The sequence below is a fragment of the Bufo gargarizans genome, chromosome 2 (genome assembly GCF_014858855.1).
Source record: "Bufo gargarizans isolate SCDJY-AF-19 chromosome 2, ASM1485885v1, whole genome shotgun sequence".
Taxonomy (NCBI): Eukaryota; Metazoa; Chordata; class Amphibia; order Anura; family Bufonidae; genus Bufo; species Bufo gargarizans.
In genome coordinates, this window is record NC_058081.1 from 415,715,477 (window position 1) to 415,731,697 (window position 16,221).

Genomic DNA, 16,221 nt, shown 5'->3' on the forward strand with positions numbered 1-16,221 from the left:
ATATATATTTATTTTCAAAATTTTTTATTTTTAATTTGTATACATACATATAAAATTATAAAATTTCTGTTCTATCAGCCCTCTCTGCCCATGAAGTAGAAACTGATCTGGTGGAATGAGCACCAAAACCTGCCGGAGAAGTTTTTCTGGCTGAAAAATAGGCCAAAGCAATGGCACCTACAATCCATCTGGATAGTGATTTAGGAGAGACTGAGACCCCTATTTTCCCCTCTAAATTGAATAAAAAGCTTTGGAGGTTTTCCTCCATTGACTTGTAACCTTTAAGTAATGGGATAGACATCTTTTCACATCTAGGCAATGGAGTTTCTTCTCTTTTTCATTGTTTGGATTTTGGCACAGAGAGGGAAGGACAATGTCCTGTGTTCTATGGAACATGGATACTACCTTCTAATAAGTACTCTGTCATCCAAGATGTTAGTATAAGGCAGAGATGTTGAAAAAGCTGAAATTTCCCCTACCCGTCTGGCTGAGGGGATCGCCACCAAGAAGGCAGTTTTTAAGGAAAGGAGTTTTATAAATAAATCTTGTAATGGTTCAAAGAGAGGCTCCATCAAGCTGGTGAGGACTAGGTTGAGGTCCCAGGGGGGAACCGAGGGTCTGACTATCAGTCTAACTCTGCTGATCGCTTTAAAAAATCTTCTAACCCAGGGATGGTTTGCAATTGGAAAGTCAAAAAAGGCACTTAGGGCAGATACCTGTAACTTGAGAGTGCAAGACCTTCGGTTCTTTTCATGACCAGCTTGTAAAAAAAAATCTAGGATCTTACACATAGAAGGAGGATTTAGGGGATTTAACGGTGTCACGGATGATCCGCGAATATTGAACTGTCCTCCCAATATTATCAATATTACTCTGCCTTATTGAACAGTGGGTCTATTAAACAGTAATTATTTCCCTAGGCCCCAGAACCTACAATTTGATTATTCAGAGCGTCTCCTTCTGTCCTTCTGTTGTACCCAGAGAACAACATAGTCCTTTTGTTCAAGTCAATAGATGCCCAGCAGATAACGCAATTACAGCTGGCTTCCTCAGGTTGACAAAAGAACTTCCCTTCCTGAGGAGATATCACAGCTAGGTGTGAAGACTGCACCTGGGGGGGAGACATTTGGTGTCGCTGCCATAAGGGGTCTGTAAGCTGGCTTGCTGCAGACAGGCCGGCACCAAGGTTTCCCAGACTGCAACATGAATCTGAGATATGATTTTTACCTTTTTAAGAGAGCCCATGCATCTTACGGACATAAAAATTACATCATCGTGTCACTCAGAATTCACTGGACGTTTACATAGGACAAACATAACTCTAAGATGTGCCCAGGTAAAGTTATGGTGTTACCCCATCATAGAACCAGTTATAATAGTAATATTTGGTATCCCTGAACTCCATATTTTGTGGGGAATGTGAATATGTGCTTGTTACTTGTGTACAGCGGAGACATCCCACAATATGGCACATGCCATATTTCAGAACTGACATTCACCTCAGGAATACAGCCTGCCCAGCAGGCGGACTCTCAATTCCCCGCCTTGATTCTGGGAGCCTTTATAACAAAGGCCTAGAATCTGCTAAAGGAGTTCTCCACTTTTAACAACACCTAAAGAGGGCCTCAGCCAGAGAACCTGTGGGCTGTAGGCATATTACACTGGACAAAGGCTTCTTGGACTTTACCCCTGCAACGGACTATTTCACCAACAGACATCTTTTCTGCGGAAACTAAGTATTTTCTTTCTTTTCTCCCTTTTGTTTATTGGACTATACTTTCCTTGATTATTGTGTTAATAATTACTGTGCATCGTGATAATTTGTATTGTATATAGATATATAATAAATGACCTCCAAGTCATTTCTTTAGCCATATGCCTGTTTTCAAACACTGCAAAAACTTACCCTAGCCTCTCCGAAGGGAAAGCTACTCGGTTGTGTTATCTAGATAGTGGGTTCTTTGCTCCCATAAATTGCAAGGTGGTGGCAGTTAAACTACCCTGTGTGTAGTTCCGGTTGCAGTTCGTCGCACGCTTACTGGCGGTCAATCGGCGGTCCACTCCCTGCGCTTTCAGCCTATCGACTGTACGGACTCAAGTTAGACTGTCGGTGTGCTGAAGGTGGCTGGGAGGCCTGTTTGCGGATTGACCGCTAGGGGCGCTGTGACAGTTTCGTGACGTATTGTGGCCGCGGCGGTCGCAGTTCGTCACAAACGGATCCTTTGAAAAGTTTAGGAAGGTCTTCCAGATCCTAAAGGTAAATGGAGGAGGTAACCTCCTTCCTGCAGGATAGCAAGGTAGATACCACTTTCCTGGAGAGGTCTCTTCGCTCTAGGATTTCCCCCTCATGCTGTTAGATGTAATTGTTTTACATTCGGGTGAAAAACAGGGCCTTGAAACAATAGATCTGGTATCTGCGGGAGCATCCAAGGGTCTGCTAGGCAGAGTTTTGTCAACCAGGTGAACCAGGTTCTTTGAGGCCAAAATGGAGCAATCAGGATCACTCTCGTCTGTTCTTGTCTTAGTTTTTGTAGAAACCTTGAGAGGAGTCTTGGGGGGGGGGGGGGGGGGGAGTCGTAGAGTAGCTGATCTGGCCAATGGAGGGAGAAGGCATCTATCCCCGTTGGTGAGTCTTTTGACCTTAGGGAAAAGAAAAGGTGGCATTTTCTGGTCTCCCTGGTTGCAAACAGATCTAGTTGTGGACGACCCCAGAGGAGAGTTATTTGGTCGAAGATCTGATTCAGACACCATTCTCCCTGGTCCAAGGTGTTTCTGCTTAAGAAGTCTGCTACCTTGTTTTCCGTTCCTTTTATATGTACCGCCCTGATAAACGGAACGCAAGGTATTATGAGGGGAAAAATGTCTGCGACCAAGGACATAAGACTCTCTGACCTGGTTCCTCCTTGTCAGTTCAGATAGGATACGACTGTGGCGTTGTCCGAAAAAATCTTTAGAGCTTTCCCTTGAAGTAATGGAAGGAATTATTTTAAGGCAAGAAGAACTGCTCTTAGTTCTCTCATGTTTTGAGAGTCTTGACTCTCTGCTCCTTTCCATACCCCTTGCCGTAAGATTCCCTGACAATAGGCCCCCCAGCCGAAAGGACTTGCATCTGTGGTGATTCCAACGGAATCCTGCGGATTTCAAGGGAGACTTTGGGACAGATTTAAAGGAATCATCCACCAGTGTAAAGATTGAATTGCCTGAATGGTGAGCGGGAGTGGTGCATCCAGCGGGAAAAGGGCGCCCTGCCATTCTTTCAGGATTTGCCATTGGAGGGGTCTGAAGTGAAACTGACTCCAATTGACTGTCGGTATCGTGGAAGTCATTCTGCCCAACACCGCCATTGCCTGCCTGATAGTTAGATTTTTTGCTACTATCATGGATTGAACTCCTACTGTTAGTTTCTCTATCTTGTTCTGGCGAAGGATACAACATGATTTCTCAGAGTCCAGGATCATTCCTAGAAAGACACATTTTTGGGAAGCTATTAGATGCGATTTTCCCCAGTTTATTTGCCAACCAGGTTTTTCTAGGATCCGCACTACCTCTTTGAGATGTACATCCAGAAGGTTCTTTGACTCTGCTACTACTAAAATATCATCTAAGTACGAAATTACTAGAATGTCTCTCTCTCTTATGTGGGCCAAGACTTCTGCCATTACTTTTCTTAAGAGTCTGGGAGCCTGTGAAATTCCGAATGGAAGAGCTGTATACTTTAAGTGATGAATATAATCCTCGATTAAGACCGCCACTCTGAGATATTTTTGATAGTCTGCATGAATTAGGATTTGGTAATAAGCATCTCTTATATCTATGGTGGCCATGAAGCAGCCCTGGAATAGATTTTTTAAAACTGACTGAATTGACTCCATTCTGAATTTTTGGTAACAGAGAAACTGATTAAGATCTTTTAGGTTTATAATTGTTCTGAACCTCCCATCTGGTTTAGGAACCAGAAAGAGAGATGAATAGAAACCTTGACCTTTTTCTGAATCTGGGACTGGAACCAGGACTTTTTTCTCTAAAAGAGAAACAAACAAACATACTCCTGTCGTAAAGCTATATTTTTTGCTGAATCTTTTAAAGACATTTGTGACTTTGAATCTTTCCGGTGGACGAGAGACAAACTCCAGACGAAAACCTTCCCTTATAATGCCCAATAGCCAAAGGCTTGAGGAAATTTTTTCCCAAGCGTGAAGGAATCGAGAGAGTCTGCCGCCCACAGGAGAGAAACAGTCGTTGCTGAGTGGGTCTGGAACATAAGGAAGATTGGGAATTTAAGAGAAAACATTTGTCTTTTCTATTTTTATTTCCTCCTCTGAAATCTTTTCTTTGCCCCTTATAAAAAACTCCCTTTTACTCTTCCAAAAAAAGCGCAGCTTTTTCAGGGGTCTGGGGACAGGGAATTTTTTTTTATTATCCAACAGGTCATCTAAGACAGACCCAAAAAGATAATCGCCCTGACAAGGTATGGCACAAAGTTTAATTTAAGATCTCTCCAGACCATCCTTTCAGCCAGATAGCTCTTCTTGCTGAAATAGAAAGTGCGGCTGAACTAATCATTCAATTTCAACGCATCTGCTGAGGCGTCTGATATGAAGTTAACCGCCTTAAGGATGTTGGGAAAGACAGCTAGCAATTGATCCCTCTGAGTCTTATTTTGGATGTGAGAGTCCAATTCCTGCAGCCACAATTTTAAAGACCTAGAGGTGGAGGTGGTGGCAATATTTGGCTTGAACGCCTGAGCTGAGGTCTCCCAAACTTTTTTCAGGTAAACGTCAGCTCGTCTATCCATAGGGTCCTTAAAGTTGCCAAGGTCCTCAAATGGTAAGGCAGACTTTTTTAAGATTTTAGCAATGGGTCATCCAATTTAGGAGACCTATCCCAACTAGCAGAGTCGGCCTCGTCAAAAGGTTTCTTCCACTCCTTTTGGATCAGAAACTTTATGTTTTCATTTACCGGAAAAACCCTGGATTTTCTAAGTCCTAGATCCCCAAACATAATATCTTGAACAGATTTCGTATCTCTGGATTCATCTACTTTCATAGTAGCACAGGTTGCCTTTAGTAAAGAATCCATATCATCAGGAGAAAAGAGTGGCTTGCCTGTGGTTTCCTCATCCGCCGACGAGTCCGAACTATCTGGTTTATGAGGAATCTGAATCTGACGCTTTGGTAGACATGGCTTGTTTGCACAAGCTTGTGGAAGGGAGGCTCTTTTTAAATATTTTCATGGAATCAGATACTTCAGATTTCACCACATCTCTAATGCGTTGAAGTAGGGATGGGGACTCCTCTTCCACCACTTTGTCGACACAATGCTGACATAACATTTTTGGCCAGGAGGGAGCAAGCTTCTTTTTACACATCATAGCGCATTCTTTCCCTCTTGTCTTTGAGATAGCCTTTCTAGGCCCCTCTTTAATTGTCTAAGAAAGAGACAAGAGAAAGAGAACCCCTTTAACAAAAATGGAGAAATAAAAAAGGCTGGGGAACGATCCCCCTTACCCCACTAGGAGTACCGGTCGGACTTCATGACCCTCCTGTAGTTCAGCGCACTGACCGCTCTCATCCTTCATAGTAGACATCCAGGATAGAGGGTTCTTCAAGAGGAGAAATCCGGGCCCTCTGTAGGCTGGCTGGACTGCTTCTAACCGCGCGCTCCAGGGCATAGTAAAATCCCTTGGTTGGGTCCCTGCTGGTGCTCCGTGCGGCCTCTCAGTAGGAGATTTATTTCCTACTTCCGGAACGCATGCTGCGTGCGTTCCAAACACCGGAAGTCGGATTACTTACTTCCGGTTCTCACTTGCCACAGGATCTCAGCCCTCCCTGATGCCTGTAACCAGCCGGAAGGAAAGGAGAGGGAGGCCCCGGACCTGCTGAGCACTGCTAGGAAGCACTGGCGTGCCGGCCACATCTTCCAATGCGACCGGGACTGCACCATAACACCAGCCCGAACACTTTTCCAGGACCCAGAAGGCAGCACCAGACTTTCTTCAGCGGCTCCTAGAGGAGGCTTACGCCGAACCAGGTAACCCCTCCTTCACAGTAATTCGGAGACCTGCAGCCTAATAACTTTAGCTCTCCACAAAGCCGTCCTATCCATAGGACAGGAAACAGGAACTGGTGGCTAGGAGCCATGCTCCTCCTTAAGAGCTCTCCACAAAAGTTCCTGTTTCCTGTCCTGGATGGAGTCTCTTAAGGGTGCTGTCATGGGCGTAAGGGAAAATATTATTGGTTCTTAAGGCTAAAAGTAATGATGTCCATAAGGAGTAAAAAATGAAGTAGTGTCCCCTGAGTTGTGCGCCAACAAGATTTACTGCAGACAGACATTAAAAATCTACCATTTTTGGGAGGGTTTTCCCAATTTTAATGTGACTGTTAGGAGGTTAAAGGGAACCAGTCACCTGGATTTTGGGTATAGAACTGAGGACATGGGTTTCTTGATAACCGCTAGCACATCCGCAATACCCAGTCCCTATAGTAAAAAAAAAAAAACACTATTTGATACATATGCAAATTAACCTGAGAGGAGTCCTGTCTCTGACTCATCTCAGGTTAATTTGCATATGTATCCAATTGTTGTTGTTTTTTCACAATAAAAACACACAGAGCTATGGGGACTGGGTATTGCGGATGTGCTAGAGGCCATCTAGCAACCCATGTCCTCAGCTCTATGCACAAAATCCCGGTGACAGGTTCCCTTTAAAGGAAAGCAATCACGTGGCAGCTTGTTAAAGAGCAGGAACTACAGTAAGCAAATATATATAGTTTTATGGGGAAAGATTCATTACAACCTTTAGTATATTCATTTAATCTGAGCTCATACTGGTCTTAGGAGTCAAGTGGGAGATCCTACTCAGTGAATGACACACATACAGAGAAGGCTGTTTGAGTAAGGCCACCTACTGGACTTTGTATCATTCAAAATCAATAGCAATAGCCTGAATCAGACTTAGTGATTTTTTTATTTTTATTTACTTTAGTTTATCGGGATCTATGAGTAGTTTTTACTAGTACCATAACTTTGTGTAAGAGAAAACTGCCTAGACTTCTCCACATAGGCCCTTTACAAGGGTGTACAGAAACTACTATAAAAATGCAGATGATCTAACATTTTATGGTTAATGAATCTCTGTCTCTAGTTTGGCTGCTTTTATTTGTATTTTAAATATTCTATTCTTTTTCTTATAGTTTTTCAATGCTTCCTCACTACCCTCCTGTTTTAGTGATTTAAATGCTTTATTTTAGTCATTTATTGCTTTCTTTACAATTGTATTTATCCACATTGGTGTTTTCTTGTTCCTTACCCTTTTATTCCCATAAATGTATGTACCTCTCACAATTAGTTTAGGATGCTTTTAACTCTTCCGGACACACGACGTACCGGTACATCATGTGTATTTCCGATCACCACCACTCGGTGGGCGGTGATCGGAACCCGATGCCTGCTCAAATCGTTGAGCAGGCACCTTGGCTAAATACGCGGAGGGGTCCTGTGACCTCCCCGCGTTGGCGATCACCACAAACCGCAGGTCAATTCAGACCTGCGGTTTGCGGCTTTTCAATGTTGCGGCGGCGGCGCTATCGGGTCCCTATGCGGCTGTAGGAGGGACCCGATGGCATGGAAGGCAGCGCGATGCCTTCCTGAGGGATCAGCGCTGCCTTCCTGTGACGAACCTGTGAGATCCAGCCCCCTGGATCTCACAGGCCGGAAGCTGTATGAGTAATACACACAGTATTACTCATACAGCCAATGCATTTCAATACAGAATTATTGGAATACATTGTAAAAGGGATTAGACCCACAAAAGTTAAAGTCCCAGTGGGACAAAAAAAGTTAAGTAAAGAAAAGTTGAAAAAATAAAAGGTCCCCCCCCCCCCCCCAAAAAAAAAGTAAAAATAAACAAAAATCAATCTTCACCAAATAAAGTAAAAAAAAAAAAAAAAAAGGGTAAAAAATAGGGGGGGGGGACATATTAGGTATCGCCGCCTCCGTATCAACCGGCTCTATAAGCATATCACATGACCTAACCCCTTAGATAAACACCATAAAATAAAAACTGTGCTAAATTTAAAAAAAATTGTCACCTTACATCACAAAAAGTACAACAGTAAACGATCAAAAAGGCATATGCCCATCAAAATAGTACCAATCTAACCATCACCTCATCCCGCAAAAATGAGCCCCTACCTAAGACAATCGCCCAAAAAAAAAAAAATATATATGGCTCAGAATATGGAGACACCAAAACATTTTTTTTGTTTTAAAAAAGCAGTTTTTGTGTAAAACTTAAGTGAATTAAAAAAGTATACATATAAGGTATCGCCGCGTCCGGATGGACCGGCTCTATAAAAATATCGCATGACCTAACCCGTCAGGTGAACACCGTAAAAATAAATAAATAAAGGTGTAAAAAAAAAAGGCATTTTTTGTTATCGTACATCACAAAAGGTGTAATAGCAAGTGATCAAAAATTCATATGCACCCCAAAATAGTGCCAAACAGTCATCTCATCCCGCAAAAAATGAGACCCTACCTAAGATGATCGCCCCAAAACTGAAAAAACTATGTCTCACAGACTATGGAGACACAAACATTTTTTTTGTTTCAAAAATGAAATCATTGTGTAAAACATACAGAAATAAAAAAAAATTGTATACATATTAGGTATCGCCACGTCTGTGACAACCTGGTCTATAAAAATACCAAATCATCTAACCTGTCAGATGAATGTTGTAAATAACAAAAAAAATAACTAACTGTGCCAAAACAGCTATTTCTTGTTACCATGCCTCACAAAAAGTGTAATATAGAACAACCAAAAATCATATGTACCCTAAACTAGTACAAACAAAACTTCCACCCTATCCCGTAGTTTCTAAAATGGGGTCACGTTTCTGGAGTTTCTACTCGGGGGGGGGGGGGGGGGGGGGGGGCTTCAAATGGGACATGGTGTCAAAAAAAAAATTCCATCGGGTCGTGGCTTGCCAGACATGTGAGCAGATGTGATCTCCAGAGCTCCTGCACTGCCTCGGTCAATTATCTGCTAAAAACAGCCTAAACCTCTGAATATTTTGGACTGACCACCAACAGACTGCTACATAAGCAATAGGTCTAAAGGGCACGACACTTGTCATAGCTCTATACTGCCCCGGATAATGTTTCTGGGTACTGTAGTCCACTTATTCCAGTTATCACTTTAGTCTCCCTTTTCTGAACCCTCTCCAGCTCTGCTATGTCGGTCTTGTGCACAGGAGACCATAATTGTACACAGTACTCCTTGTGCGGTCAGACTAGTGATTTGTAAACTGGTAGGACTATGTTCTCATCACGGGCATCTATGCCCCTTTTTGATGCACCCCACAATCTTATTGGCCTTTGCAGCAGCTGCCTGACACTGTTTACTGTCAATTAAAATTCCTAAATCTTTTTCCATGTCAGTGTAACCCAGTGTTTTCCAATTCAGTATGTACTGCATTATTTCTTCCCATGTGCATTACCTCAAATTTATCAGTGTTAAACCTCATCTACCACTTCTCTGCTCAAGCCTCCAATCTATCCAGATCCATCTGTAGCAGTATACTCTCCTCTTCAATGTGTCTTCTGCAAAAATGTATATTATACTGTGCAACCCATCTACAAGATCATTAATATATTGAAAAGAATAGGGCTCAATACTGACCCCTGTGGAACCCCACTAGTGATGGCAATCCAAGTTATTAATGAATTGCTTTGGCCCATCAAAGAGTCGTTAGAATCGATGCTCCAGAGTTGTAACTGCATGGTAAATGCAATTATTTATTAAAATAGACATGTTAGGAGAGGTTACAGGTCCTCTTTTACAGACAAACATTTGGGATGCAGTGATTTCTGCTAAATAAATTACAAGTTAGTGTCAACAAATAGAGAAATCAATCTGTTCAGCTTTTCCTGCTCTCTAACATACTGGCCACACAGTGATGGTTTCACTATTGGAAAAGCAGCAGTATCACATATTAGAGCTGAGCTTCTGACAAGGGCTATGCACGCTAAAAAGCATATCTAACACTGCTTTAAAACTATATTTTATATTTGGGGAAGAGCACACCACCAATGGAGGTTCACTCGCCGTAATATTAAAATGCATCACCGTGATATAATGCTATCATTCAAAAGCCATTAAAGGATAGCAGGTATAAATAAATTGGGTAATGGAAATAAAATAGCAAAGGTAAAGAATACATAAAAATCTAAAAAAGATTCAAGATAAACTTATTTACTATATTTACTTACATAGACCATGTACATCCTATATGGCTAATATAAGGAGTATCCTTGCTCTGTCCTAATCACTTAGATGCCAACGCTGGTGGCGTTGGTTGTTGCAGGCGGGTGACAGATGTATAGCACAGCCCACCCACGGCACATTTGGAGCGAGCCCAGCTCCTGAACCTGCTCATTACAACCTCTGCACTTATGTGATTTACTTAAAGTCATGATGCCCCATAGGGTTAATGATACTTTACATAAAAGCACAATAAATTACTTACCCCAGAGACAACTAATTCACCCCCAAGATTCTGAACTTCAGCCTTAACTTTGCTGCAAATGTTTAGCTGGTGACAGTATAGAGCTATGCGCTGAAGATATGCCAAAAGATCATTTTTACAAGTCGAATCAGGACACTGCAAAAGAAAATAAATGATAAAGGGGTTTTCAGAGTAATGAAAAAAATAAACCCATTATAAAACTCATCATGATTTACTGTACATATACATTAGTTAATCAAGATTTAGGTTAACCCCTTAGGGACCGGGCTCATTTTCACCTTAAGGACCAGGCCATTTTTTGCAAATCTGACCAATGTCACTGTATGTGGTGATAACTTTAAAACGCTTTGACTTATCCAAGCCATTTCTCTACTTCTATAATACATAGTAGTACCTACAAAAATAGTTATTACTTTACATTCCCCATATGTCTACTTCATGTTTGGATTATTTTGGGAATGCCATTTTAGTTTTTGGGGACGTTCAGAAGCAAATCTTGAAATTTTTCAGAAATGTTCAAAAACCCAATTTTTAGGGACCAGTTCAGGTCTGAAGTCACTTTGTGAGGCTTACATCATAGAAATCACCAAAAATGACCCCATTCTAGAAACTACACCCCCTCAAGGTATTAAAAACTGATTTTACAAACGGCATTAACCCTTTAAGTGTTGCACAAGAGTTATTGGCAAATGGAGATGAAATTTGAGAATTTAAATTTTTTAGCAAATTTTCCATTTTAACCCATTTTTTCTAGTAACAAAGCAAGGGTCAACAGCCAAACAAAATGCTATATTTATTGCCCCAATTCTGTAGTTTGCAGAAATACCCCATATGTGGCCGTAAACTACTGTACGGGCACACAGTAGGGCGTATATTGGAGATCAACTCCTCCAATATACCGATTGTAGTCGATGATACAATCGGGCTTGAGGACCGTTGCCGCGGTACCTCGCACAGGGACAGGGGTGATGCTGTTACTGTGAATTGTGGCCAGTACAAGGACATCCCTTTTGTCCTTATATCTGACCAGCAACAGGTTTCCACTGGTAAGGCCAGGGGTCTCACCCTGGGAATAGGTACCTGGAGGGGGTGCGACCCGTGAGAAAGTTAGAGAAAATACATGCAATATACAAAAGGTAGATAAATAATGGCAATATAGTACTTGTCTGATAAAAGAGCTTTAAATATATGAAATACTTACATAATCACCTATGGTACGTCCCAGCTTGTCCATACGTGACCCAGCTTCTGCAATCTTCTTTGCTGCACTAATAACATCTGATGTATTTTTAAGTGGTCCCTTTCCTCTGTAAAGAAGCAGATAGAGGATTTAGACAAAAAGAAACAAAGCACTAATGCAGTGTAGTTTTTGACGTGTTCATTTTCCCTTTTAGCTAAATTCAAGGCAAAGGGCAGCAGAACATTTTTTACTAAAACTTGGCCTTAAAGGTTATCCCATGAGGTATCTTATTTAAAATCCAATAGAACTAGTACATTTATGTGACTTTCAAATTACATATTGCAAGGTTTCCTCTCCTGAGATGTAATAAATTAAAGGGTTTCTACCACCAGAAATACTGTTATGTAGCTGACTGACATTAGCGATGCGCTAATGTCAGCACTACATAACAGTATCTTTCTAACAGTAGTTCCTGCAGCCGTTTTTGTTAAAAACGTACTTTTATAGATATGCTAATGAGCCTCTAGGTGCTATGTGGGCGTCATTAGCACCTAGAGGGCTCCGTTCACTAACCATTTCAGCCGCCCATTGTGTCCCTCCAGCCCGCCCTGCTCCTGTTGATTGACGTGAAACTTCTCAGTATCGAGTACCAATTCCCACGCTTGCGCCGTGCGCTTCTGTATTCGGTGCAGTGAGTGAATGCTGCACTACTGGTGCCGGCTTCCTCATTATAACGTAGTTGGCGCAGGCGCAGTGAGGAAGCCGGCGCCGGGAGAATACAGAAGCGCACGGCGCAGGCGCGGGAATTGGTACTCGATACTGAGAAGTTTCACGTCAATCAACAGGAGCAGGGCGGGCTGGAGGGACGCGATGGGCGGCTGAAATGGTTAGTGGACGGAGCCCTCTAGGTGCTAATGATGCCCACATAGCTCCTAGAGGCTCATTAGCATATCTATAAAAGTACGCTTTTAACAAAAACGGCTGCAGGAACTACTGTTAGAAACATACTGTTATGTATGTCAGTCAGCTAATGTCAGTCAGCTACATAACAGTATTTCTGGTGGTAGAAACCCTTTCAAAGTGCAGCTGCTGCTCTCAGTCACCTCGTCCCCAGAGGTGTAGTGGGGTACCTGTTACAGAGCAGGCTTTCCCATAATGGTCAGCAGCATCTTTGGATATCAGAGCCATTGCATACAGTCACCACTTTGAAAAAGCTGTGAAAAAACAAACAAACTGTACAACATCAAAAGATTACTCTCCACTTGTCAGAGCAGATGCGGATGTTGGAGCCGCAACTCTCAATGCACATAGGAAGAGAGAAACAGATGAAATAAGAAAATGAGCTGCAATTCAATGTTCTGTGGACAGGGCCGTACATGCCATTACGCCATTTTATTTATTTTCTGTATCCTGACAACTTTTATTGACGAAGCAATAACATTATATTACTGTACTGGACGATGTTATGCTCTTGTATACTTGTATTATACACTTGTTCTAATGCCTACAGGCTGCAATCGTCAGTCCAGGTCTTTGTTGACTATTACTATTTTTTTTTATACTACCAATGGTCGTCTATGGGGTTATTCATAATCATATAGCAGTTTTTGGGACTGTCAGTGAAAAACGGACATAAAAAAATAGAACATGTTCTATCGTGTCCGTTTTTCATTGACTGCACCCATTACACCCATACAATTGACTGCACCCATTGTTAACGTCCGTTTCTCAGAAAGGCATCAGTAAACACACAAACACAGCCACAGATTGTGTGTAGTAGAGCAGCTTAACTGCAGTCACTTCAATAGAGCTGAGCTGCAGCAACCTATAAACAGGTGTGGTACTGTTCCTGCAATAAAGCAGACATGTTTTTGTAATCCCATACAAAGATACTCCTCACATACACGTCATATGCCTTTCAGTTGAATTAATCAGCTAGTTGTTGCTGTAACATAGAAGCCATGTCTGTTAGTGGTTCGCTGCTAATCAGGATCATCACTAATAGGTATTTCTAGCTTAAATAGTATAAAAGTAAAAAACAAATACATTTCTTTTATGTAAAAAAAAATTGTATATTTGGTAATGTGCTCTTGTTTAGCAAGGCTTACCTAGTAAAATCAGTCATCTCCATCATTATCATGCACATTTGCTTGGCTAGAACGATAATGTCATTTCCACTATCATCCCATTTTGATACTTCAGCATCAAGTTTACTTTTCTCCTCTTGGAAACTTGCCACCTGTTCAGCAATTTTAGCCTTTTGCTCTTGTGGCAATTGAGCCATAATTGCCTAAAACATATTCAAAAGAAATTATTCTTCAACACAACTTTACTCCCACACGACCATCATGTATACGGCAGTTCTGAAACGCATATGAAATAATATTCATGACATTTTATTTAAACGAGATGTTGAAGGTAATAATTTCACATCAAATCGGAAAAAACTTCTATAATCCTCAATCAATGTAGTAAAACCCAGTGGTCAGTAACTACCAGAGAATGCAACAAAGTTATATCTCAGCACACGACCGTTGAAAATTGTGGATCCGCTAAACACAGAATACACAGATACAGGCCATGTCCATTCTGCATTTTGTGGAATCGAAGGCTCCTAATAGAACAGTGCTATCCTTATCCATAATGCAGACAACAATAGGACATGGTCTATTTTTTGCAGAACAGCCATGCGGACATAGAATGCATACAGAGTCTTTTCTGGTTTTTTGTGTGGCCCCATTGAAGTGAATGGTTCCGCATATGGGCCTCAAAAATATCTGTGGTGCATGAGCCCTAAAAATAGATGATCCCTTTCAATTTCTCTGAAATTATGATGGTTATGTTCTAGATACTTATCTTTGTCATGTGACCATGACCGTGCTGGCGCTGTTGCCGCTGTTATATTTTGTTATGATGCTTGCTATTTTTGCATATCTTGAAACAAATAAAGATTTCTTAAAAATAAAAATAAAAAATTATATATATATATATATATATATATATATATATACACAGTACAGACCAAAAGTTTGGACACACCTTCTCATTCAAAGGGTTTTCTTTATTTTCATGACTATGAAAATTGTAGATTCACACTGAAGGCATCAAAACTATGAATTAACACATGTGGAATTATATACATAACAAAAAAGTGTGAAACAACTGAAAATATGTCATATTCTAGGTTCTTCAAAGTAGCCACCTTTTGCTTTGATTACTGCTTTGCACACTCTTGGCATTCTCTTGATGAGCTTCAAGAGGTAGTCACCTGAAATGGTTTTCACTTTACAGGTGTGCCCTGTCAGGTTTAATAAGTGGGATTTCTTGCCTTATAAATGGGGTTGGGACCATCAGTTGCGTTCTGTAGAAGTCAGGTGGATACACAGCTGATAGTCCTACTGAATAGACTGTTAGAATTTGTATTATGGCAAGAAATAAGCAGCTAAGTAAAGAAAAACGAGTGGCCATCATTACTTTAAGAAATGAAGGTCAGTCAGTCCGAAAAATTGGGAAAACTTTGAAAGTGTCACCAAGTGCAGTCAAAAAAACCATCAAGTGCTACAAAGAAACTGTCTCACATGCGGACCGCCCCAGGAAAGGAAGACCAAGAGTCACCTCTGCTGCGGAGGATAATTTCATCCGAGTCACCAGCCTCAGAAATCGCAGATTAACAGCAGCTCAGATTAGAGACCAGGTCAATGCCTCACACAGTTCTAGCAGCAGACACATCTCTAGAACAACTGTTAAGAGGAGACTGTGTGAATCAGGCCTTCATGGTAGAATATCTGCTAGGAAACCACTACTAAGGACAGGCAACAAGCAGAAGAGACTTGTTTGGGCTAAAGAACACAAGGAATGGACATTAGACCAGTGAAAATTTGTGCTTTGGTCTGATGAGTCCAAATTTGAGATCTTTGGTTCCAACCACTGTGTCTTTGTGCGACGCAGAAAAGGTGAACGGATGGACTCTACATGCCTGGTTCCCCCCGTGAAGCATGGAGGAGGAGGTGTGATGGTGTGGGGGTGCTTTGCTGGTGACACTGTTGGGGATTTATTCAAAATTTAAGGCATACTGAACCAGCATGGCTACCACAGCATCTTGCAGCGGCATGCTATTCCATCCGGTTTGCGTTTAGTTGGACCATCATTTATTTTTCAACAGGACAATGACTCCAAACACACCTCCAGGCTGTGTAAGGGCTATTTGACCATGAAGGAGAGTGATGGGGTGCTGCGCCAGGACCTGAACCCAATCGAGATGGTTTGGGGTGAGCTGGACCGCAGAGTGAAGGCAAAAGGGCCAAGTGCTAAGCATCTCTGGGAACTCCTTCAAGACTGTTGGAAGACCATTTCAGGGGACTACCTCTTGAAGCTCATCAAGAGAATGCCAAGAGTGTGCAAAGCAGTAATTAAAGCAAAAGGTGGCTTACTTTGAAGAACCTAGAATATGACATATTTTCAGTTGTTTCACACTTTTTTGTTGTTATGTATAAAATTCCATATGTGTTA

At 41.6% G+C, this 16,221-nt stretch overlaps 1 protein-coding gene across 1 annotated transcript in view; it reads right to left on the reverse strand.

The window, feature by feature from the left end:
* LOC122928246 (catenin alpha-1) overlaps positions 1–16,221 on the reverse strand; it is a 111,678-nt gene that overhangs the window by 3,547 nt on the left and 91,910 nt on the right. The window contains exons 15-17 of the mRNA XM_044280891.1: positions 13,821–14,002; positions 11,734–11,839; positions 10,533–10,667 (exon numbers count right to left, since the gene is read on the reverse strand). Coding sequence (XP_044136826.1) covers positions 10,533–10,667; positions 11,734–11,839; positions 13,821–14,002 — 423 coding nt within the window. The remainder of the gene's footprint in view (positions 1–10,532; positions 10,668–11,733; positions 11,840–13,820; positions 14,003–16,221) is intronic.